At 28.6% G+C, this 27,483-nt stretch overlaps 1 protein-coding gene across 3 annotated transcripts in view; it reads left to right on the top strand.

Moving 5' to 3' along the window:
* Window positions 1-27,483, top strand: part of LOC132921391 (triple functional domain protein) — a 116,493-nt gene that overhangs the window by 61,173 nt on the left and 27,837 nt on the right. For all 3 annotated transcript variants that reach the window (XM_060984397.1, XM_060984398.1, XM_060984396.1), the window contains exon 26: window positions 13,199-13,415. In XM_060984397.1, the coding sequence (XP_060840380.1) occupies window positions 13,199-13,415 (217 nt within the window). The remainder of the gene's footprint in view (window positions 1-13,198; window positions 13,416-27,483) is intronic.

The following is a 27,483-nucleotide window of genomic DNA, read 5'->3' as shown; positions in this document are numbered from 1 at the left end:
CAAATCCCCCTACCATAACACGCGCCCCTTAAAACTTACCGCCATCCTCGACGGATTCTACTCCCCTCCATGCTGTCTGTGAAACGCGAGCGACCGGAGCGCCGTTCGACGCTCCACCGTCCCCTCGGCACTCCACACATACCATTCCACCCATCCACCACCGTCTCCACCATCTACCTGGTCCATACCACACTCGCGCACGCACCGACGTATCGCGCGTTGCGCATACACTCATCACGCACGTACATATTGTGTACACACACACAACGCATAAGACTCGACGGTGGTGGCGGCAGTGGCAGCGAGCGAGCGAGCAATTGAGCAGAGGCGGCCGGCGAGTGCCGCCAGTCGATGGCGAGCCGCTCTGGTCGATGGCAGCACCGAGCTCCGGTGGTGGTGGCCGCCGCGCCGACGACGTGTCGACCGCGGTTGTCCCACTAGCCGCCGCCGCCGCACCGACGACGACTAATAATCCGTCAAAAATGCCGCCGCTGCAGCGTCCAGCCAGCGGACCGCGTCTGGCGGACACTCAGGTGGCGGCTGCGGACAAGTCGCATCGGCGTAAGATATCGTTGCCGTGGTTTAGACAAACGAGCACGTCTACCGCAGCTGCCGCGCTCGCTCGGCAACACACCATTGATACACCGGGCTCGTACAGACATCGTTCGATAGCCTCGCGATCCTCTGCTGCCACCACGGCCGTGCAGGTATTTCATAGTATAGTACATAATGAAATAGTCCATACCGACGTACGTTTACGTCGAATGTCAATGATTCGACCATTCGATAGATATCGCAGTGCGGTTATATATTACCTACCTAAGTTTTTTTTTTATCATTGTTGTACTTTTGTGTATAGATATCTTATTATATTTATTATACAATCGATCACGAGAAGTTATAAAAATCGATCAAATTAATATTGTACATATTTTGAAGGTGTTAAAAAAAAAATCTACTAAATATTATTTATTTGATGAAATTTTAATCTTAAATCTCATTTCATTAAATGTATTATAATGTTATATACGTATATATTTTTAACACATGTATTTTAATTCTATATTTAATTAATATATTTTTTTTTTATGCAGTTATATCGTTATCCTGTTTTTCCCAATCTTGTAATTTTTCTATTACGATATCAATTTATCGTGTGTTTTCGTAATTTCGGTTTGCAAGATCTTAAATGGACTAATCACTCCAACATCTTCATGTATGTAATATGTATAAATCTGTGCATGACTTCGATGACGAGTAAAAATTAATATTTTTAATAAAAAGTTTATGGATTGGGCGTGTTCTACACGCGCAAATGTATATGTGGCCAACATATAATAATCGCGTGCTTTATGTTCATTTTTTTAATGTTACATTATTTTTTTTATCAAAACATTTATAGTGTACCTTTCTTATTTTAATCACCGATTGCAATAATTTTCATTATAATTATTATTGTAATTACTTTTTGTTGGCCTACGTTAATGAAACTAAATATATTCAAATAAGTTATTTCAAACACGTATGAACGTATGATATTAATCGTTGATTAATTTTTCGTAAAACTAATTTTGTAATTTTTCTGAAGTTAATTTTAGTAACAGTTATTTGATTGATTGTTCAATTTAAGTAGAAATTAATAGGTGTCTTATTCCTACTGAAATATTAGATTTTTAAATAATATTACAACTTGGGATAGGTGCATAAACAATTTTTACGTTAATCTAATTTATTTGGTTTAATAGCCAATATGAATAAACGTCGACAGCAATAAATTGTATTAAATTTTAAATTAATTCAAAGTTCTGAATTAATTGTAGTTAACCGTAAATTGTACCTGCATTCGGTATAAGTTACTATTAAATAATATAAATACAATACAAAATGTGGAATTTAAGATTATCGCAATAGTTTTTATTTATTTTAATTAAATATGATATTATTATTATTATATCTGTTTCTAAGTTATGAAATTATCTTGTTTAACTACTTAATTTTCATCAAATTCATATTATTAATGATAAATTACATAATTTTAAAGTATTTTTGAATTTCATATAACTTTCACATATCTTCTTTAATTAATGGGTAAATTACACTAAACTAGCGTTTCCCAAAGTGTTCCTATAAGGTTCAACATTTTCACTTATAACCACTGGAAATAATGAAATAAATGCCAAATAAATATTTGATTTACCTTATCTGTTTATGAATAATAATTTTATAATAATCGTACGTAAGTCTGAATGGATATCTTGAATATGTGATAATTTTTGTTTAGTTGAATGCTATAATACGATTAAAATTTTAACCATTTTTTTTAGTGAATTTTATATTATTTTTCAATAGTTCTAATAACGATAAGATAATTAAAGGATTATCGTGAAATTGAATATTGAACCAAGATATTCCAACTTACGAGTAGAATCTCCTGCACTCAAATGTTAAACAAAATCGATTTTATGCATTTTGTTTTTTTTTTAGAATTTTTTGGACATTATCATATGAAACTCCAATTACGATATTATTAAATTATTATTTGTAAACAAATAAGGTAAATTAAACATTTATTTTACTATTTCCAGTGGTTATTACAAGTAAAAATTTCGTTAAACGCGAATTATTAACTTAAATGTTGACTTCTCTAACTTGGTAAGTTTTGTAAATAGAAAAAAACTTTTTATACAAAAAACATTAAAAAAAACCTACCTGAATATATAGAAAAAAAAATAGTGTTTCCATTTAAAAAAAGGTAAGCTGTATTGCGCATGCGCACACCAAAAGTGTTAAAAATATGAAAATTATAAATAAATGTATAATTAAGTTCTCCCTAGAGGCCTAGACCCTCCAAAACATTCACTTCAATACAACCTCATCCCGCTAAGATATTTAGTGATACCTTAAACCGTGATCACACTGTATATTTATTTTAATAATTTATATTAATCAACATTAATTTGTATAGGATTTTATATTCAGTATGAATATACTATTCAAATTTTGAAGTATGTATACATAGAATTTTTTTTTTTTAAATATCTATTAAATAAATTACAATAAAAAAAGAGTTCTCATTTAAAAAACCGAAGTTTGTATCGCTATAGGATACTTCTTAGGTAGTATAAAAATTTAAAAAAAAAGTATATTATATGGTATTCCAAAAGATAGGATTTGAATAAATTAATTATTAAATTAAAAAATGGGGATAAGCGTGCATAGTGAACTAGCCTGTATAATGATAATGTTTTATGAAATACACAAAATTAAATAACAATATTAAGTATTGTGTATGTTCAAGCCTCGATAGTGAAAAGTTGTAACCTTATCGCACTATAATTTCAGAATGTGAGTTATCCATGAAAGTTTTTTATTCAGGCACCTAAAGATAACAAAAAAATAATTGTTTACTTACGGATATTTATTTACCTCGAAACATTATATTTTTTTTATGAATTGTATAAACTATATGTTGTATTATGTAGGAGTATTGATGAATGACGTTGTAAAATATATAATATATAATATTTAATCGATAAGTTTTAAACTTTTCAGTAACTTATTTTATGAAGTAATTAATAAACGTGTATGATAATTATATATATATATTTTATATGAATCTAAGAGAATCTTGTTTTATTGAATTTAATATTTAATTTTTATAAAGTTTGTGAATTGCTGTATCATACATTCATACATGTATGAAAGTTAAAAAAATAACACATAAAGTTAAAATTACGTCCTCTAAAATTGAAAACATCCCTCAATTTTAATTTATGCATGTACAGTTATTTTAATATTAAATGATCAAGTGAATTTATAGATATTAGCAAGGAAGAATGATTGATGAGAGCTGGTTAATATTATTTGCGAGCCCCCGCGTTATCACCATATAACTAAAAAATACTAATCATTGTTATATGGCCCGGATTTATATGCAAATGCATAATTCATCTAGAATAATTTTGATTATAAATGTTAACGTTTCGTAATGTGTAGATTCTATGGCTAGTTTTTTTGCATATTTGAACGAAAATGCATATTTATTGCATGTTTCTTTATAGTTGCATAAATGTTGCATATTCTATACAATTCGTAGATTTTACGTCTGTAAAAATATCTACTGTCGATCGTAAGTAATCCATTATAATGTACATCGATAAATTATCGAACAATATTGGATTTTCTTACAATAAATTTATAAATGTGTGTATAGGTCTGTCAGTTAGATTTTGGGACTGTATATAACATATACTTTTGGGAGCTTGTGTAATAAACATAAGTTGTAATTTTTTTTAAGTATATTAAATTCTTTAATAAATTTATTTTAATTAAAAATTTTTTATAAATTCTTGTTTTTAATATTTATTTTATATAAGCATATATAATATACATGTATACATTTTACTCCAGCGAGAGAACGCGTCGCAGACCGACCAAAATCAGTTTTTCTGTGCATTCCCCAATGATACCCAGCCATAAGTGAATCAGTTTTGATAGCGTGGCAATGCCTCCCACAGAACCGGCGCGTTTTCTCGCTTGCCAGACTATAGTTACTACATTGTAGTATACACAATGAGCCTAAAAGAAAGATAATTTAAGATCGAGGTAAAATCATCCTGTTATGGCACTCCAGATTTTTTTTTTAATTTATAAATTTAACAGCAATTTCTATTTTTATTCTGTTAATTGATACCAAATTAAAAGTTTTATTTTATTATGAATTTATATTTATTTATAAGTTTAAATATTATTCGGTAAATTAATTATTTACTAAGTTCCAAATTTTATATTTTTATTTTTAATAAATACAATTTTTAAAACTTTATTTACGATAAGAATATGTGTTAAGATAAACATGACATGAGTCATGTTTTATATGAAAAAAAAAATAACCAAGTTGTTACACTTTATATTTGATTTTTTTTTTAATTTGTTGTACATATATATTTTTGGGGGATTTTTAATAAAAGATTAAGTGTTTAAGTCACGACACCATCTTTTTTTAAGCCTCCTTTGGGAATTTCCAGGTATTGACTCAGAGTCTAGTACTAAAATTAGGAAATTTTAGAAATAGTATATTGTTTTATTTTTCACTGAAATTACGATGCTATGAAAAGTTAAAACTAATTTTAAATTTTTAAAAATATTATATATATTAAAAAAAAAAGAAAGTCGTTGGGGCAACTGGGCAGTACTGCTATGTCGTACATTAAGTGAAGCAAATTACTTTAATAGTTGTATTACATTTAGATTCAATGATATTGTATTTATACCATATATTATATTTCAATGACATAAAATAATTCTGAGCGGACACTGCAGATAACTTGGTATATTTCATAATTAATTTTTTTTTTTGGAATATTGCTATTAAAATTTATGGTTGTGAGCGGGGCGATGAATGTATTGATTTTACAATGATAGTGTATTTTTTCTGTTTTTCAAAATGATTTGATTTTCAAATTTTTTGGTGGTTTCTGGAAGCAAATTTGATTTAGTTGGTACTTTAACGATAAAAAGTAAAAAATCACTAATAATTTTCTTAATAAAAAAAAAAAAAAACATAAAATACGAATCAAGGAAAAACAAGAATTTTACGCTAAATTAGTTTTTGACAAATTTATTTATTTGTTTTGTTATAATTAATAAACAAAATACCGTAGGAACTTAAAATTTTCATTAAGTATTTATGTTATTATTTTTCTATAGATGGTTTAATTTTAATTGCAAATATTTTGACTATTTTTGAGCTATAAATGTCGATAAAAAAGTTATATGCTGGGTTAACATTGTACACGAGATCTTATCTAAGTTTTTTAATATATGTGCACAATTTTTTTTATACATTTGAAGACCAATTTTTACAAATTTGTCAAAATCATTAAAATTACAAATCATAAATACCTTGCAGTAAAAATGTTCTTCATAACTCATAAATAGTTCATATTAGAACTAAATATCTAAATATTATATCAACATAATTATTTTTTTATAAATAGTTGAAATTTAAATTCCTCTACTATATTATAAACTATTATTAATAGTTAATAAACTATATTAAAAAACTTATGAAATTTACTTAGTAAATATAGTGATATTGGTTGAGAGACCGTCTCCGCTCGTTTTTTTTTTTTTGTACAACGAATCATTAAATTCAAATTTGACAAATCCATTACAGTGACCCTCTTGACATCTAATGTACAACAGAGTGATACCCACTCGCCATGCCTTTTTTTATTTTACTTTTAGTATTACGGTAACTTAATTTAATTGTTGCTGAAAACATTCAGCATTTAATTCATTATCATAATATATTCAATATTCATGGTATTAATATGTATTGTTTATAATTTTATAAATAATCTTTATATTTTTTAAATTTCATTTTGTATAGTAAAATTTATAATTTACGTAAAAGTTTTATTTCCTCTCGAACAATGTTTTTGAATTATAACAAAATAATGAATATATTTAAACAAAGTACCAACTAGATCAAATTTGTTACCAAAAACCATTATTAAATTTGAAAATTAGAAAATTTTGGCTTCCTTAAAAGGTGATGATAGGTGATCAAAAAACATTAAAAAAACACACAAGCACACACACATAATTATAAACTCAATACATCCCTTCGTTTCAGCCATCTGAAATTAAAGGGGTAATGTTTAAAGATCGTTACGTACGTTTTGTTATCTGTATAATGGTTGTGAGAATTATATATAATTTATTATTTTATTTATAAAAAAAAAATTGTTAATAATAATAATAATAATAATTCCTTCGTATACTATCCGTTATTATTTTAATATTTAGTTTATATAACGTTTAACTAAACAGACTGTATTTTTGTTATGTTTGGCAAACAATCGGATCAAACTTTTGAAATATTTATTACTGTTGAAGAACTCGTAATTAGTTTACAACTCCCACGGCATAAGTTGAAATTTAACTGTCCTATTTCCTCCTTGACGGTTTTCTATATCAATGTCATATAATATTTTATATTATTTTTCGTTCTTTAACTACAACAACAATTATCGCTTTCCTCGATAGTAATTAGTAATAATTTATTAATTATTCAAATATATTAAACAAAAAAAATGCTTTACTATGTAAAAGAAACTTGTATAATTATTATTTTAATGTTATTGTCAATTATATTATTTTTTGTTTATAATCTTATATCATCTTTACATTATATAATATGATACACTGTAAATTGTAATTAAAAATGTATTTAAAACATACATTTTTACTAACCAAAAAAAGTATATGTTATATTATACATAAAATATAATATACATTTATATATATTTACAAAGATCAACTGAAATGTTATTCATTGTTATTTATTATATATTTACATAATTTACAAACAAAATATTTTTCATTTAAAAAAAATATATATTATTAAAATAAACATTTATGAGTAGTTATGTTTGCACGATACATAAATGATATCATTTTGTATTTTAGTAGAAAATTTAACGTTGTTGTGAAACTGTGTAATATAATATATAAGAATATTCGTAATTTTATTTGCAGCGTTTCTACTTTTGAAACAAAAGTTTACCCCTTGAGAATTGACTGTTAATAGTTGTTAAATGATCTGTATAGTACCTCGTGCACTTGAATAATTCTTCGTGAATATTTTATTACTTTTTAAATAAAAAAGCTTAAAAAATTTGCTGCACTTTAAATTTTATTTCACAAGCCTGATTATAATATTGTATAATATAGCCTTAGTATTATGTATAGTTTGTCTAGTAGGATCAAATTTCATCTTATTATTAGATAAAAAGTAGTTATAGTACGCGAGGCGAAAAGTGAGCCGCGATCGTCGCGCGCCAAGCGGCTGTTTTTCGTCAGGGTTACTCCGCCTATTCCTACTGTTTTCCCGCCTATAAAGTAATTTCAAACGACGTAATGTAGATGTTTTTAATAAATTATAATAAAAAAAAACATAATAAAATACAAATAACACAAGTAATACATATAATACATTTTTTTTAATTAATCATATCGTCTTCATCATCGTCTTCGTCAGTAGAACTGTCGTCGGGATTAATTGTCATTATAATAGGCTCCAAAATTTCATCTCTTAATCCTTCTTTTACCAAATCGTCTTCTTGAATTTTATCGCAGTGATCGCCACATTTTGCCCAATCTTCTGTTGTGACTGCATCTAAAGCACTATTTACTAACACTTCTATATCTGCCATTTTGAAGGTGTTATTTTTTTCCGCGACTTTACCCTTAACTTGCGCCCAGATTAATTCGATTGGGTTATATTGGCAGTGGTAAGGAGGAAGTCTTACCACTTCATGGCCCATTTGTAGTGCAATTTCGTCCAATTTATATTTTTTTTCTTTTGGCATCGTCAATTTGACTTTTTCCCGTAGTTCGCTTAATGTCTCTACTGGAGAAAAGTCTACAGATTTGTCTTGTAACCATTTTTGTACATCTGCCTTTCGAGTATTTGCCTTAGGATATTCTTCTGTTAAGGTAGAATGGTATGTGGCATTGTCCATTACAATTATACAAGGTTCTTCTAAATTGCCCAACATATCTATAAACCATTTTTGAAAAACGGTGGCGTTCATTTGAGAATGATAGTCAGCCTGCGATCCCGACTTGCAACGAAAAACCAGTTTTGAATTTTTGACAAAACCAAATGAAGGTGACCCAGCATGACACACAATAAGCCGACCGCCCTTACCAATAGGTACTTTTAATCCTTCGGTGTTGTCGGAGTTTTGCCATATGTGTCCTCGCGTATGATTTTGGTTTACCCATGTTTCGTCTAAGTAAACAATTGGCCTTGTATCGTTATTACGTCTAAACTCGTTCATTTTTCTCAAAAACTTAACCCGAGAACAAACAATATCATTTCTTTCCATTAGAAATTTACGCCCATCATTACATTTTTTGTATTTGAAATTCAAACTACGCAAAATATGTCGCACGGACCATTGTGAACCCGAATAATTAATTTTTTCATGCAACGCTCCCAATATTTTTGCACTAGTTGGATACTGACCATTATCATAAAAACTATGAACTGTTCTTCTGACAACTTCATTGTCAAAATCGTCCAAGTTGGTCATAGGTTTGGCACGTTTATAAGTTTTCCTTGGAGACTTAAATGAAGAAGGTTCGGCAGCTAGTTGATTTTCACCCACAGATAATTTTTTCCCTTCAGCACAAACTCGTTTAACACAAGCAAGACTTACGCCACACGCTTCAGCAGTCATTTCACGAGTTTGACGAAAAAAATTACTAATTTCTGGCTTACCTTTGTCACCAGCCAATGTTTTGAAATAATTATAAACATGAAAAATAACTTTCTTCGTTTGAGAATGTGTGTCTTGATATGCCATTTTAAAACTATTTTTGTATACGAGTAATTATTAAAGAAATAATTAAAATATTACAAACATTCAAACTTTAAAAGCGCGCACTTTAAAAACCAACCACGTAAGAACGCGGGAAATATGATTACAAACGTAGATAATAAGCGAATAAAAACACGTGTAAACTCGTATCTCGAATGTCGAATGACTAACCAAACGTTAACAAAATATTGTGGTATGCAACAGCAGCTACTGGCGCCTACTGCTAAAGGAAAATAAATTGGTCTCCAAAATACAATGAATTATACAATAAATTACCACCTGCCGTTTTTAAAATGCGCGGCAGCTGTTTCCATTGCACACAAACGTAGAACCCCTGAAACCAGAAAAAATGACCGCTTGGCGCGCGACGATCGCGGCTCACTTTTCGCCTCGCGTACTATAGTTACTGTAAAGTTGTTGGTAAGCATACGCGTGTGACAATTTAATTCGTATTTATTGCTGTTAATTGCATAGTATTAATTAATTATGCCTTTAATTTTTATTTTTATCAAATGGATATTTTATCGATTCTAATAATGGTTATTATTGTGTCGCCAATATTATATGTATATACGTATGCTCTATTTTAATTGTTCTTGTATATATTTAGGAATGTAAATTGTAAAATTACATATACCATTTAATTTAACCGTTTAATACCATTGAAGTGCCATCGCGTTGCATGCATAAAGTTTATATAATAATTTTTATATTTTTACATTTTAAAATAACGTAAACGCGTTTGGAATGGATAATAATTTAGCGAATTAATAAAATGCGTTTATTTATACTGACATCATTTTCAGGTATGGATTTAACTGCAATATTGTTATATACGAAGACGATATATTATTTAATTGGTTTTAGTCTTATTCTATTTTAAGTATGTAATATATTATATAATTTTTCTATACCAATCGGATCTTACAAGATTTTCAGTGCTTGTATGTGTAACAATATATATACACTTGCGCAGTTGGATCAGCTTGCATTAAAATAGATGAAAATTCCAATGAATATAATGCTGCATAGCCTGGCATTTGCATGCATTAGATATCCGTGTACCAGTAGCTAGCATTTATTATACATTATATATTAAATGATAGTATGTATAGGTATATAGGTGGTATAAAATAAAACGCACCCCAGGGTTCTATATCAGGGGTGGCCAGCGAAAAGAGACTCGCGAGTCACCAAATATATTGATAAATATGGAAGAGCCAAAATGTAAAAAAAAAAGTCATACATAAATATACATAAATTCATATAAAAATTTTTTTTTTGTAAAAATGTTACAAGACGCGAGCCGTGGTTTGGCCACCCCTGTTCTATATCTTCTCGTCATGTAGTAATTTATTTAATTTAATACGATATCATTTTTTATCCAGTTTTATGTTGGTCTACATACATGATAAAATAATATATATGTTACGTGAGGATTTGTGTATTATTGTATAGGATACTATCGCCACAAACATTCCTGATTTCGCTACACAGGTGTTCAGTGTGAAGCTCATAGTTTCTATCTATACATAGGTTCTACATGATGTGTATATATTTATGCACTTGACCCGTTTCAAAATCCCTTTGACCGCATAAAACCGTATTCGTTTCGACCTGCTGAACATTGCCATTATTATATTATTATTAATATATACATAGGTACTCATATTATTTCTCTTCGTTACATGTACTGCACATAATTTCAACTGGTGCTTGTGGCATATTAATTAATGTCATCCGCGATCTAAAAGGCCGTATACCAATAATGTTTATGTATACTATTTCAGTTATGTGTATTATAATTTATAAGCCTCCAGTGGCTTTTCAGGTTTTACTATAGACGGCGGATAAAATATTGACCGGCACTTTTATAAATGATCAATGTTTATTATGGTTTTTGATTTTTACAATATGTATATTTATAATTCCTCCATGATGGCTATTGAACTGGTGTTTATTATTATTATTTGATATTTCTCGTTTATATAGATGTAGTATACTTTCGTATTATGTTAAATTAACAATCTACAATCCATAATGTATAAATACTGCAATGCTTATAAAGTTATAACAAGGGTTAAGTATACTAAAAATTATAGAATGATGTTTTTATGTAGACAAAAAAAAATGTTTATGGTGTAATATATTTTTATTTAAATTTTTTTCTTGTTTGTCTTTTTTGAAGATACAGTTTGATTACTAGTCAATCTTAAGAGGACGTTATACCCGCATGTGTTGTCTCTGTCTTACTAATGTAGATCATAGCAAATTTTCGTTTTGCAGAACATATTTTGTGATGTTAGCTTTAATATTGGAGTCAATTTACCTATTATAAAACTTAAAGGTAATAATGTTATCTAGAGCATCTCATAGGCTTTTATTTGTATTTTAATTTTTAAACGAGTTACGAGCATTTTAAAGTTTTAATATTTTACATAATCATAACTTACTTAAAAATTAAGATATCAATAAAAGCCTATGAGATGCCCTAGATAATATTCTTACCTTTAAATTTGATAATAGGTAAATTTACTGTAATATTAAAGCTAACATTACAAAATGTATTCTGCTGAACGAAAATTTGGTATGATCTACATTATTGTAAGACAGAGACAACACATGCGGGTATAACGTCCTCTTAAAGATCATAACCATCGGCCATTAGGCCTTTAATAATTAGATTGGAATTTTTTGAATGTTCTGTTTATCCCCTACAAATGATGCTATTGCGTGTACTGTAAGCCCCTAGTACTGTTAATGTTGAAAACGGTAATTATATGTATTATATTATAGCAGTGTTACCCTTTTCAATCAACAATTTTTTGTGGTATAGCTAAATTTATATTTATAAAATCTTTTCTCTAGCCACAATAGCGTATTAAAGAAGGAGAATAATTTCTCCGTTTTCTCAAACCTTTAGTTTTGTGAAGAGTTATCAGTAGTAGAGACACAATTAATGTAGGTAATTATCTATGTTATGTTATTCGGTTATTTATTGGAAAACTACTGGAGAATTATTTGTCAAACCATAAATGTATTCAAAATAACCAAAAACTAATATATCTCTGCTATATAATTTAAATTCATAATATATAAAAATTGCATTGTACATGCATAAATAATATGCTTATCTATAATATCAAACTGTTCTGCAAATCGGTTTTTTTTAGTATACGCTAAGAATAATTAAATCATAATCGTGGTACCTATTTACTAATAGTATGTATTAATATGTATAAAATGATAAATTATTTTATTGACTTTTGGCACTCTTAAATACATAAAGAGGTATCTGACGAATTCGCTATTTCTAGAACTTTCTTGTTGTAAAATATTAGAACCTATAGCGTCAAATAAATTACTCATGTATATATAGTAATCACGATGCTAAATATTTTTGAACATGCATTTACAGCATCTACTTATTAAAGTTTGTTAACTTAATTAATTAATATAATATCTATTTAAAGTTATTCTAAGTTAATTAATTTATTTGATTTTTTTTTGTTTTTTAATCTTGGTTTACTCATTGGGTACTGGTGACTGGGTGATATAATAGTAATAGTGTATGAATATAATATGATATCTGATGGTATAAAAAAATAATTGTATATCAATATTAATATAGTATACGAATAAAACGTATGGTATTTTAAAACGTAGGTACGTATTTAAATGAATTTGAATACCTATACTACTTGAATAATTATCATAATAATATCGTGTAATTAAATTTAGGTATCCGCTGTTTTTTAATTTTGTTATGACTATTGATTTTGGTATATGGTTTTTGTTTGCAGAACTCTGGCGTGGAGATGACTTGGGTGATCGCGGACTTCACAGCAACGGCCGCCGGCCAAGTAACCGTTTCCAAAGGTCAGCAGGTAGAGCTCCTAGACTGCTGCGGTGGTACGAGTGAAATGGTTTTAGTGCGTGTACCGTCGGACTGTACCGAAGGAATGGTGCCACATATCGTACTTAAGCAACCGCCGTCACTTAAGTCACCGCAGGCCACAGGTAAGAAAAAACACCATTCGTATTATAATAAATATCATATAAATATGTATTTACAATTTGTAAGGTCGTGATCAGGATCCCCCGCTATATTATTTCAATTAAACAATGATATTTTTTTATCGCATATTATAGTTAATGTAGGCATAATATATTTAAAGACTTTAAAGTAGTAATATACATACCTACAATAATTTAAATATTTTTGCTCTATACATATTTTTCACGATATACCTATAATATTATTTTGAATGTGTATATGATTTTTCGATACATAGGTATGTTGTGTTAAGCACTCTACTTAGTAATTCTTATAATATTAATTTCCTGATGCAGCAAATTATACGTTATAATATTTATATTGTTAGTATAGGCTTTGTAAGTAACACAATATTTATATACCTTGTAAAATTCGGTTAATGCTTTTTCTTGGTCGCTTTATATGACGAGGACATCGTCATCTACCGGGACGTTCGAACCACATATTATACGCAATGGTGTATAAGAATTGAGTTAATGACTTATTTATGTAAGCAATAGATAATAGCATTTGTTTCTGCTACACAGGCGTGTGTTGTACAAAATTTAAACAGTTATTGCTTATGATTTTAATGTATAATAATAAAACAAGTTCGCTGTTAGCTTATACAATTTATTCACGACATACAATTATTGCAATTATTATAATAAATATATTTTATATACTATAATTATTATTACTGCTACTCCTACGATATAAGTACTGAAAATATTAATGTGTTTGAAACAATTGTCAAATAAATCCGGAAAAATAGACGATGGTTATATTTATATGTTACCTGCTATTTAGTAATTATTGTTAAAGCGAATACGTAAATTATTTTGTTAATAATTTATGATTTAGAACGTTAACTATATTTTTGAGTTGCTTCGTATTAATATGTGTTATATTTGTAAATTAGAATTAGTGTTTGATTAGGGTTTTAAGTTTTAACTACGTATCCGTATGATTGATTTTAAACGAACTTAAATTTAATTTATACATTTCGTAATTTATCCTTTATACTAATTATAATATCAACTAATTTTTCAGTTCTTATTATCAATCTAATATTGATACATTAAATGTATGTTTGCATACCACGGAAAACTGTTTGTCTTTTTTTTATGAATAATCAATGTTCTAGTGTATTAGTGTGAAACGGTATTATAAATTAGCAACCACGTATGGTCATTGTTGTAAAAAAAGAAAACAAACATAAAAAGTTTTTACGCTGAATTTTAAAATTAATCCCGACCCAGTGCGACCCTATTTTCTTTTATCCTATCGATTTCATCATTGTTATTTGTGTAGATATCCAATGAGAATTAATAATTATTATTAAAAATGATTTATTGCTTATATTTTGTAATTTGTTATATTTTTGCAATATCGTATCACGATTTCGGAATTAATAATTATACATTTACTTACATAGGTTGTATTTCAAAAATTAAACAATAATATTTTGAAACCATGAGAATAGAAAATCTATAATAAATTATTCGAGTACCCTCGAAAATATATAAATAATTGCAGATGAGTACAAAGTTTGTACGTTTTATATTATTTTTTAAACCTTAAACGTTCATTATTTTTTACATTTTTTGACATTAAAAATATTTATTATTAGACAGTTTTAAAAATAAACTGTTCCCACGTTTTGATTTTAACCGAGTACTAAGTAAAATAATTTAGAAAAACACGCCGTAATGTGTATAATCTGCCAAGTTTTTTAATTCTGATTCTCAAACAAATACGGTTGAATATATTTTTTTATAATTTTAGTTTATTATCTAATGACTAATTTGATCGTATTCTGTGGTATTCGGTTATTTTATTTACTGTAATAATGCTATGCTAAATGTCGTCGCCGCATATACGCCGGCGCCGTTAGATTGTTCAGACTTTAAAACCAGATTACATAGAATGGAATTTTTCAATGACGTTTACCTAATAGTTTATATTTGTATATAAACAGTATGTGTGAATTAAAATTCCAAACTATGTTTCCAATTATAACTTCACATGAAAATTGATAACAACGATTGTCCGTTGAGCAGTGTTCGAGTGCGGTAACTTCAGTATCAAATGTATTCAATAGTTTACGTTTACGTTGTAAATCGATCGAACAAAGGTCGAAAACGTGTTAGATTTTCGTGTATAAATTGTAATGTCAGTTTTAAATATTTTACCCATAAAAAAGTGAATAATCGCATACAAAACGATTTCAATGTTAGCCAGGTGTATCGTGTAAAAGGTAAATTGAATTTCAAATAATGAAGTTATTATATCGTTTTATTATTTTTTTTCTCAACTACATGTAGGTGAGTGTTCGATTTTTTTTTAGCTTTCGCGTGTTATTATACACGTTAAGAACGCGTTAGCATAATAAATAATAATAATAATATATATATATATTTTTAAAAGGTTTCGTTGATTTAAATTTCGTAAATATTATTTTTATTTTTATCATAAATTATTTTATTTCTATACTTAATTGAATATTTTAAAATATTTAAAAACCTCCATGAACTCAAGCTCAAGCTTTTCAAGTTACAACATATAGATTATATCTGTAGAAATATTAAAGTTTATTATTTAGAATCCGAATTAAAAGTGTAGAGCTAACCTGATATTTTTTTCGTTATCGATCTCGTTTTTCAAGCGCATGTATAATGGCGTATGGAAGATCCGTCATAACCGCTAGTAACTTATATAATATTTCATATATGTATATATCTCGTATATTAACCGTGCAATCTATATAAACTGTCAAGAAACAAATCTCAAAGTGTCACGGTTATAAATAAATTTTCAGTCGCATATACTGATATAAGTGATTGTAATTATTTTGATGACATTGATCACTATCGGTATCGGGCATCGGCATTATCACTGATATGACATGTTGGGTAGAAAAATACGCGTGCGTCCCCAGTCGACTCCACCCACTCATTGCAGAACCAAATTTATATTTTAGTTATAACCCCCCCTCCCCCTCTTGCTATTTACGATTGTTTTGGCTAAGAATTTCAGTCGTGCTGCTACTGCATGTTATATAAATACAATTAACCTATTATTAAAATTATACTCTATCACTGCTGCCTGCACAGTGCATATATATACATTATACGTATACATTTCACTTACAACGATAATATTAAATATAATAGCGGTGAACAGTTAGTAGTTATTGAGTATCGGTAGGAGTGGGCGAATGATCGGAAAATAATTTGGTAAATATACAATCATGACGATAAGACGGATAAAAAGTTTAACTCGAATTTTTAACATTTCTAGATCAAACCATTTGACTTGCATCAGTTGCATCACTGCCAATATTATATGATATTGTCGTAGTAAAACTAATAAAGACGAAAAGTTCAATCTTAAATCTTCACTTTTGTACTCGGAATTTAACACGAAATTTATTCTTTTATTTTGTTTATAATATTCGATATTTTAAACTATGGGGATGTGACATCGTTGTAACTTGTATGGAAATTTATACGGGGGAAGATCTTATAAGTACCATTGTGTTATGGTACTTAAACTCACTACATTATAATATAGTAGTCGTTGTCGTTACTTTTGTAATTAGGGCTGACTTACCGATTTTGGTAAAGATGTGAACAGGTGAAGAAAGGACGAGGGGGTAAATTGCTGAATAAAAGATTGTGATTTGTGACAAATGTAAGAGTTGATATACATCCCCTGCTACTACCCCCTCCCCCTTTTTAAAAGATTTTTTTAGTGTGATAACTGATAACTAATAAGCATATTTAAATTGTAATATTTTACATATTAATAACTCATTTAAGAAGAATATATGTCATATCCGCATGTGTTGTCACCGTCTTATATATGAACATAAAACAGCAAATTTGCGTTCAGTGGAATCTATTGTATGCTGTTAGCTTTAATATTAATAGTCAATTTATCTATTATCAAACGTAATATTATCTAGATCATCTCATTAGCTTTTATTGATATTTTAATTTTTAAGCGAATTACGAGCATTTTAAAGTTTTAATATTTTGATAACTATAACTTAAAACTTAAAATACCAATTAAAGCCTATAAGATGCCCCAGATAAAATTATATAGATTATAGATATACCTTTAAATATGATAATAGGTAAATTGAATAATATTAAATTTAACAACATTAGATTAGTTCTGCTGAACGTAATTATTATACTATATTATATTGCCTGTGGGTCACAAAGATAACACAATTAGTGTGTAATTATTTGAGTTCTTAACTAATAGTAGCTTTAATACCACTTTAAAATGCAAAACTCTTTGTTTTAAATTTTTAATTAAATGTCAAATCCAAATCCAAGGAAGTCGCTTTGCTGTATGTAGTAGATTTGGAGTGTATTTTTTTTAGGATGTGTTAAATTTTAAATTTATAATAAATCACTGCATATAAAAAACAATTCTGTATGGAGAATATCAGCCTCTATTTTTAAGTATCTTTTTTTATTTATTTATATAACTTTATATTATGACTGATATTTCCAAAAAATGTTAACAAATATATTTTCTATACGTTTAAATCTAATTATAATAATATTGATGTATTGTTGTTTGATAGTACCTAAGTTAATCTGTTTACAATTTTAATCAGTTGATGAAAGCTTACATTTTTTTATTCTTGCCGATTTATTTATAAAATAAAAAGAAACAGCCGTTGAATATATTTTCTTATTAACTAAGCAAAATCTTGAGTACATGTACAATATAATTTAGAATTTCTATGTATATACCTATTTTATTTACTAATAATAATTATCTCTGCTATGTTGTATGAAAATATGAAATCTAATTAGAGTATGCAATAATTGATATTTCCGAATCATTATGGTTTTATTCCTGAAACATAATTATAATTATCTTAAGTTTTTAAAATATTCTAAAATGGAGATCCATAAAAAATGTAACAAAATAATTGTTAAAATATAAAATATCTATAGCCTCCTGAGGCCCAATGTCCATTATAATTGCCAATTATTATAACTGCTCTAGCGCCCAAGCTTAATTTAATTTTTGTATTTTTATGAACCCGTTGTCCACTAAAGTGGACATTTTCTCTTATCCCCACAAAAGCCCGCCTATTGTTTTTGCTTATATTATACTTATGTAAATATAACCTTAAAATAGTGATAACTTTGAAGGATAAACATGTGTTTGATATATCCATTGAAATAGACACCGGACTTGTGGTGCTACACAATTTAAATACATATTGGGCCTCTGGAGGATAGATATTCAGATTTTCGTTGTGTCGTGGTTATAAATACATAAGTTATTGAATAACAGATTTTTAAGGGTAACGCATATTTTTTTTGTTTTCTTTTGTCCATGATTTATTTACCCACCGCGTAGGCGTAGAAAGTTATTTATATAATATTTTTTAAACAATTTTGGAACTTTGGTGGCTTATTTTATAATTAAAACAAATATAAATGGAATATACTTTTGATTTCAGTACCTATATTTACAGAGATCATGAGTTTTAAGTCTATAGCTGAGACTATATAGTAGTGGTAGTAAATGTAAATAGCAGTAATAACTATACATATTATTATATTTATACAGTATTTGAATGAGATAATAAAATTAAAGAGATGAAGTGGATTTATTTTAAATTACAATTAGATTCTATGGATTTGTTAAGCTCGCATATACTTGTTCAGGGCTTCGCGCTTTCAGCACAACGCTTGATCATTGCTTACGAATTGTTGTAACTTATCGTTACATATAGCTTTAATATGATGTATAACTGATATAGCTGCTAAGTTTACCGAATAAATACTACTAAGTATTTAGGGATTAAATTAATTGATTATTATTTATAAATTATAATGATATAAATAAATACCTATATATAATAATTTTTTTTTAATGTACATTATATAAACCATAAACGTCGCAAAAATAAAAATATTAATACGTAAACATCTATTACATATTTTCTTTATGCATAATGAATTTATATTCTTAGTCTTACATACAATCGTTGATTAAACAAAGAAATTTATCATGGACTTGAAATCGTTTTAGTTGTGATGTTGCTATAAATGTCGTTGTCGTCGTCGTTGAAGTTTTTGTTGACTAGTGTTTGAAATGTAAACTTTTCACAGCCTCATTTCCTACGATACGCGCGATGGATTGATTTAGGACTGTTAACGTTATTTTACAACTATACGTAGGGCGATATTTACTTAGTATACTATAGCTACCAGACAATATCAAAGGAAATAATAAATATAAATATATATATAAAAAAATAATTTTATCTTAGATATTGTTGTTTGATTCGCAACAAAAAATATGACTGTCTATCATGTGTGGGTGTTTCGGACATCATTTGGTTATTCCATAGTATATAATGTGACTTGCACATCGTACGTCACGCCTGCCAGAAAGTAGCGTGCATTTGCGAATTTTGCGCCTGAATTAACCTATGTAATCGTAACAGATGATAGTACGATTAACGATGATGTCCTTATTATATTCTCTATAACTACTTGACACCGTTAAACGATGATTTTGTTTTATTGATTTACAATCAAATCGGTTTTTGGACGTGTTGGCAAAGGGATATAGAGAGATGTGAGATCAAATGTGACCGAAGGTCAGGGTCAATGCGGTGGGTGGTTGAGGAGAAAGCGTTGGGGGGTGATGGAGGCTGCACTGCAGCCGTAGTCAAATCGATGGAACAATCGCGTCGACGAAACGCCACACGGCTGCGCGCAGCGTGCTTTCGGTGGCGCGACGTGTATCGCTTCCGGCGCCGTTACTGATGGCGTGACGTTCCCGAGACGGTTGGCCGTAACGACATCGCGAATCGTCGTTTTCAGCCGGTTACAATAACGATATTATTGAGCCGTTGCCATCGCCATGTGATTACATTATTATTTTGCAAGCACATGCACACACTCACCCCTTGCGGTCGTTTATAAGTAGGTATTTATGTCTATATATCGGTGACAGGTGTAAACGCCATCTCCTCTTATCTATATAGTGATTATTCATCTTTAAACTGTAATTTTATCGATTAATGTATGTGTTTTTAAAATAAATAATACAATTATAACTAATTTATTAGTAATATATTTCTGGTTCAAAATAATGCCCTCCCCTATGCACACATTTCGCATAAAGGCGACAGTGCAACGTTATATACCTATCTTTATTATTATATAGATAATCTGTATAAAAATATATAGTCTGTCCAACGAGAGCGTGCCGATTCTGCGCAACTCCTCACGTAACCATGCTATCAAAACTGGTTGGCTTATGGTTGTGTACCACTGGGAAATGCGCAGAAAAACTGATTTTGGTCCATTTGTGGTGCGTTTTCTTGCTGGACAGAGTATAGATATAATTACCTAAATATATATTTATATACGAGGCGATCGATAAATGGATAGTATTCTCATCATAGATGTAAAACGATAATAATTTTTTAAATATAAAAAAGTCTCTACATTTCTTTTGTTTTAAGACACTAGACAGTCATATAATTTGGAAAGGGGTAACATGGTAACATATAAATAACGACAAAAAGAAAATATTTATATATACGAGCGAAACGATGTACACAAATACATAATATATAACTCAAGTCCGTGTGCAAATGTGTACGACGTAGTATAAGTATAAAGAAAAACGTTTTATCGCTTTAACGTCGCAATTTTCGCCCGTCCAATACCTACTCGTTGATATGTATATATATAATTTATATATTATGCAAACGACCACTGTACTATTACGTATTATGTTACCTATTTATGTAGAAGATAATAGTTAGTGCGCATACTATGGTATTCTCAAGTAAAACGCGTATATATTTGTTACTTTAACATTCGTGTTCTCTATGATAGTATATGCGTGGTTTTGTGGTTTTCTATAACGTACGTTGAGGTAATCGTATTGATGACAATACATGCTATTTTATTGTTTAAAATATATTATACAGTGAAACCTGACTTAACGGACAAAATGACCGGGTTCCGGCAAAAAGATAGGTATTCCAATGTATTTCGACCTGTCTATAACGGACAACAATTCTAGTTCAAATCTAAATGTAATATCAAATTATGTATATTGTATAATATACAAACTACGAAACAGCTTTAATACAGAGCGCAATTAAGTACACGAATACTAAAACACAGATTATGACCGTTCGCATTATCCCTGATTTCGATAACGTTAATTGCGAGTACCTATTGAATTTATGAAGTTGAGATACAATATTAAATATAAATAAATCAAAAATAAATTGTAATAATACGTATAAAAGAAAACATAAGTAATTCTAATATTTTATTCAGTTTCTATCGGTTCGCAGTCAAATTTTACATATTTTTCTTAGCAATAGCACTTACCGTACCGCGTAAATCCTTTAAGTTAAAACAAAAGGTGAATATTATTCGTTGTAAAGATTCTAGCGGTTTGTCTATTCGTAAACATGCTGATAAATATTAAAATTAGATTTATAACGTATATGTAAAATATAATAATATAATAATAATGATAAAGATTATAATAATGTGATAATAATATAATATACCTACGTACAAAATTTTCATTTTCCCTTAAACAAATATGTTTTTAATTTTACTTATAAAACACTGAAACCTGTCTAAAACGGACACCTGTCTATAATGGACAATTATTTTGGTCTCGTGGCTGTCCGTTATATACAGGTTTCACTGTAATATCATGGTTAAATCGCTTATTTCGTATTGCAAATATGTAGGTAAATACATTATATATAAGAAAATATAAATTATATACTAAAAAAAAATCAAGAACAATTTAAACGCATTGAGAATCTTAAGTTGTTTGCATGTAAGTAACCTGCAAATATCGTGTTTATATTAATATTATAAAATCATAAGTAAGGATAGCTTGAAAGGCTGCGTAACGATGATTCTATTACACTAAATTTGATATTTTATTAGATTTCATTATTATATGCGATCTATCTATTGGTTTTCGTGGTGTTATGTGAGATCTAAATATTATATGTGTTAACATGTTTTAATATCCATATTTTTCACCTGTGTAATCCCCTTATTAAAATTTAGCCCTCCAATTTTTTTTTCAAAACAATCTTTATGCCGAATTGAAGTTAATCACACGATGAGTATAACAACTTCTGCAGTTGACTAAGCTTGTGATACTCCTCAATATAAACTCGTACATAAAACAAATATTTAATGTGATATTTTAATTTTTACAAATGAGTTAAAATCGCACCTTAAATTTATATTTGCCGGGATAATACATACTAATCGGGGAATCACGTATATATACCTACGATTTCTTAAAAACGGGCAGATGTGTAAAATATATTATATTTTTCGCGGACGTTTTTTAATTTTCTGTAGAAGAAAACTTCTCAATAGTTAACATAACTATTGCGTTTGACCTTTTTTGTTAGTGTTAAAAAATAAATAAAATTAGCGAAAATACTAATAATTTGGTACGCGGGAACTTCTAGTTTAAAGTGCATATTATTTATTATTTACTGGTACCTAATTCCTACAAATTGATTGAACATGATGGCGTACAATATATACATAGACTACATGTATAATATATTTTTATCTCGTATTCGCGCATATTATAAACCTCAAAATACAGAGAACATTTTGACTTGACCCAAAGCTTGAATCATCTTAACTGTGTTTGTGGCGGGTCGAAGAAAAGCATCACTCATAAAATTGTACGTAAGATGGATAGTTTTTGACTTTTTGTAAAGTATGCCTTTTGCTTAAAAAAGCTTAAAATCGTGAAATGTAATGGATGATGGATGTTGTTTCGTGGTCATTTTATGTGTTTTGTTGGTTTTTCGTTTTCAGAACGTATTTTCATTTGGAAGTAAAATTCTTTAGCGTTTATAACAGGAAAACATATGATTTTATTACATAATTTGAACTCGTCTGAACAAATCGGTTTAAAAATACTTCATTAAAACTCGACGACATTATATTATCTAGTCGCAGTTATTAAAATACTATATAATATATGGCACGCGGTATTAATTATGCCGTAACATTATATTAATGACGCGAAAAACACTAAATTAACTTTTATATTAATAAACGCGACTTAAATTTTATTATAATTTAATGAACGCTGCATATTATTTTTATTATATGTGCTTATTATAATTATGCCTTGTACAGTATTTATAATTTTGTATACTATAACAGCATGTATCTACTGTAAAGCAGATAATAAAGTTTTAGTTATTACAGTAGTATAGTATAGGGACTTGATAGTATAAAGAAGCTTTTTTTGAATATTGGTCATTGAATATATTATATAAACATAGACATAGTCTTGGTTTATACTTGTTGTTTAAATTCTTATGCATATAGTACATTTAAGAGATGTTATTAAATTATAAATATCCATAATTGTGGCAAAATTCCTCTGGAATTAATATTGCATTCTTTAAGTTATGTTGATGTACAAGTACTTAAAACTATTTAATTTGCCTGAGCGTTTTAAGAAGTCTATAAGAATACATATACATAATACTTGTACTTTTTTTGATCTATACCTAACACTGAACTGAACGGGACTGAATTGGAGATAATCAATATTTGGGGGCATATTATGTTGGATTATCATGATCATGAGGAATAAATAAACTATATAAAATGGTTATATGACTTTAATTCGGCCCATGTATATGTATTTTGATAATGTTATGATGGGTCAATAAATTTGTTCTTGAGATTCATCGCGAGTTTCGATATACTACTTCAATAAATCCCAACTGGGTCATCACGGCACACACTCGAACAATATAATAATGGTATTATGCGGTAATACACACGCGTCTGTTGTCTTTTTTTCTCCTTTTCTATCTCTGTGTTATTTCTTACACACACACAAACACACACAACACACCTACATTTCTGGCCATTGTCCAAATTCTATTTCTGCAATACGACCGTGTGTTTCAGACTGACACAACCTTTTTTGCTTTTTCCACAAGACATTTATTAGTTTTTTTTTTTATTGCCCCAAAAAATGTACTACAAAATTCTGAATATCCACAAATTTAACGATGACCCTAATTTATATTTGTATATATATGTATAAGTGTGTGTATATTGTATACGTTGGCGTGCACGTTTTTTTTTAAAAATAATTCCTTTCATTGACGTTTGGCATATATCGTTCTATATTATTTTTGTTATATTCTCGCGCCAAATCGATATGTCGTAATTTGCGTAATCCTATGTATGTGTGTGCAGATTATGCGCATATTAGTAGTAAATAGTGATGGCCAACTACATATTTTCAAATATCGATACTGTGTCGAATTAACCATTAAAAGATAACTATCCATACTTCTTATACTTTATATAATCAAAGTTTGTTTTTAAATTAAATTAATTTTATCATAGTTAGTATATTTACTTTAGTAACTGTGAAGCTTTCTACTCAGTTAAAGTCTTACGTTCTTCGGATATATATTTTAACTCTCAAAACCGAATATAACTTATGTATTCATGATATATAATACAGCCATTTTTCTATATAACTTGGTTCTATATATCAAACAGTTCTAAACAAATTATGTTATTATAATATCAGCTTATTAATATAATTAACTATAATTACATGTTCCGCTTATACATACATAAACTCATATGCCTTTCTTTATGTATGTGTAAATCATGACAGTCTGCATTTGTATAGCCATTTTTGGTGAGATATAATAAAAGACTTACCGCTGTACTTTTTACACGAGTAAATGCATATAATATGTATACGAGTTGTAGTTAATTTTATACGAATATGCGTATATTAAAATTTACCTGCTAGCGCTGATTTATTTTATGACCATACTGCAGTAATATTGTTATTATTATTTATTATTATTGTATTATTGCACGTGTTATTACTCCCAGAACCAATGATAATTATCGTTATTTTCGCGTGGCTTCAAATATTATAAAGTATTATAATATTATCTTTATAATTGTTCGAATGTCATAATACATTGTGTACCAGTCACGGTTATCGCTTTTTGAACGAGTTTGTCGCTTCTATGCTTTCTCTCTCTCTTTCTCTCTTGTTAATACTTCGCAGTCATTATTAGCGTTTGAAAATGTCATTAGGGTCCTTCGCGGCCTTGATCTGAATTTGCGGCACACGGAATCAAATTCAAATTAGGCACATCCTCCTACTGCAGTATTCCATCATTTTATATTGTATTATATATAGATGACACTTGACCAAGGTCGCCCACTGCAATACTGTGTGACATTGTTAAGGTGTTATTATTATTATTTTTTTTTTTAAACCGTCATCCCGGCAGTCGGCGCCATTTTATTATATATATACGTACATTGTGAAAACCTCCGCCTCGACATAATCGGCATCTAAATCGTTTAGTATAAACAATAATAGGTATGCGCAGTTTTTTTTCGTTTCATATAATATAATAAACATAAATTAGCGTTATATTTATTATTCTCGGAAATCAAATAAGTATGAACATCCCGCATAAAAAGCGGTGAAGTATTATACAAGTATTTATTGATGTTTACAATTATAACTCTTGTGTAGAAAATAATTTAATTATTAACATACGTATGCCAAAAACGCGCGTATGTTTTATTAATTAGCTGGTGATGACAACAGGTGTACTTATATATTATGTAAAATACTACTTTAAAGTACAGCGTTAAATTACATTTTTATTTTGTGATATTCAAAATTAATGTATACGTCGAATCAAAGTTATATTTTTATGTTTATTTAATAGGTTTATTGTCTTCAGCAGTTAAGTAAACACGTGCTTACGCGTTACGCTTATACTTACATATTATTTATACCGCAACACAATTTTGATAAATTGAATAAAACTAAAGAAATAAAAAACCCATTCTCGAATGTTGTGTATCTTTTATCATGTGCATATTTCTTCATTGTTCTCGATATCACGCAGTCCATTAATTTGTTTTAAATCACGTCGAAAAATCATTTGTAAACATTCAAATGTTGTTCATTAATCAGATATATAATCTCAAACTTATGTGAGTAATATTCAATGTTATTATTGATCATGTACATAATATTTACATGGATAGATAGATTATAGAAATATAAAATAAACGTATTAAGTACGATTTGTGGAAGTATTTATATATATGTATATTGTGAGAGTCATTACTCATTATTTTAATAATATCCTTATTCTATTTTATTACCGATTTTTGAAAATCGTGAAATGCTATGGTACTTACCCATTTATATTTATTTCATCATTATCGAGCCTCGGTCGTGGTTTACATTGGCTTGTAGATTTTTTTATAAATTGTAGTTATATACATACAGTAAACTTACAGTAATTTGTTGAAATTAATTTGTTTGGTGAATTATATATTACATTTTTAATGAGCTCATTGTGTTTACATTGCATGAATATATGTTTGATCGATGTAGGTAGTATCTGAATATTATTTTTGACATATTCTTAGTAGATATTTTTTTTTTATAAGATATGTGTATTACCAATTAATTCTCAGATAGTTTAATGCAATTTATATATCGTGTCTTCTGTTTGTTTCATTTTTATTTCACTTAATTTATTGCTTATATTTGATTTTGGTTTTGCCATTTATTTCTAGTCGATCGTTGATACATTTTTTATAACTTTATATCTTATTTAATGTATTTCAAAGGTATCTAGAGCAGTGGTTCCCAAACTTTTTCCTATCGCGGCACATTATTATTAGTTATTATAAGTCACAGCACACTTTGAATAAATATTATCTACTTATCAAATAATACGTAGGTAACATCTGATTTGATAATTAATCATCTCATAATTTTAAAAAAAAATGAAAAAGTACCTACTTCCCATCTTTGCCTATTAACGAATATGATTAGGTGCGCAATCCTTTTGCAGTAACACCAGATGTAATATCACATCTACAGGATTAGTTGAACAAGAACAACTTTTAGAACTTCAATCTGATCAAAATGTATTTAATGAAC

Source organism: Rhopalosiphum padi, chromosome 2 (assembly GCF_020882245.1).
Source record: "Rhopalosiphum padi isolate XX-2018 chromosome 2, ASM2088224v1, whole genome shotgun sequence".
Classification (NCBI taxonomy): Eukaryota; Metazoa; Arthropoda; class Insecta; order Hemiptera; family Aphididae; genus Rhopalosiphum; species Rhopalosiphum padi.
The sequence above is the reverse complement of the archived record's forward strand: the minus strand, read 5'-3'. Positions and strand labels throughout refer to the sequence as shown.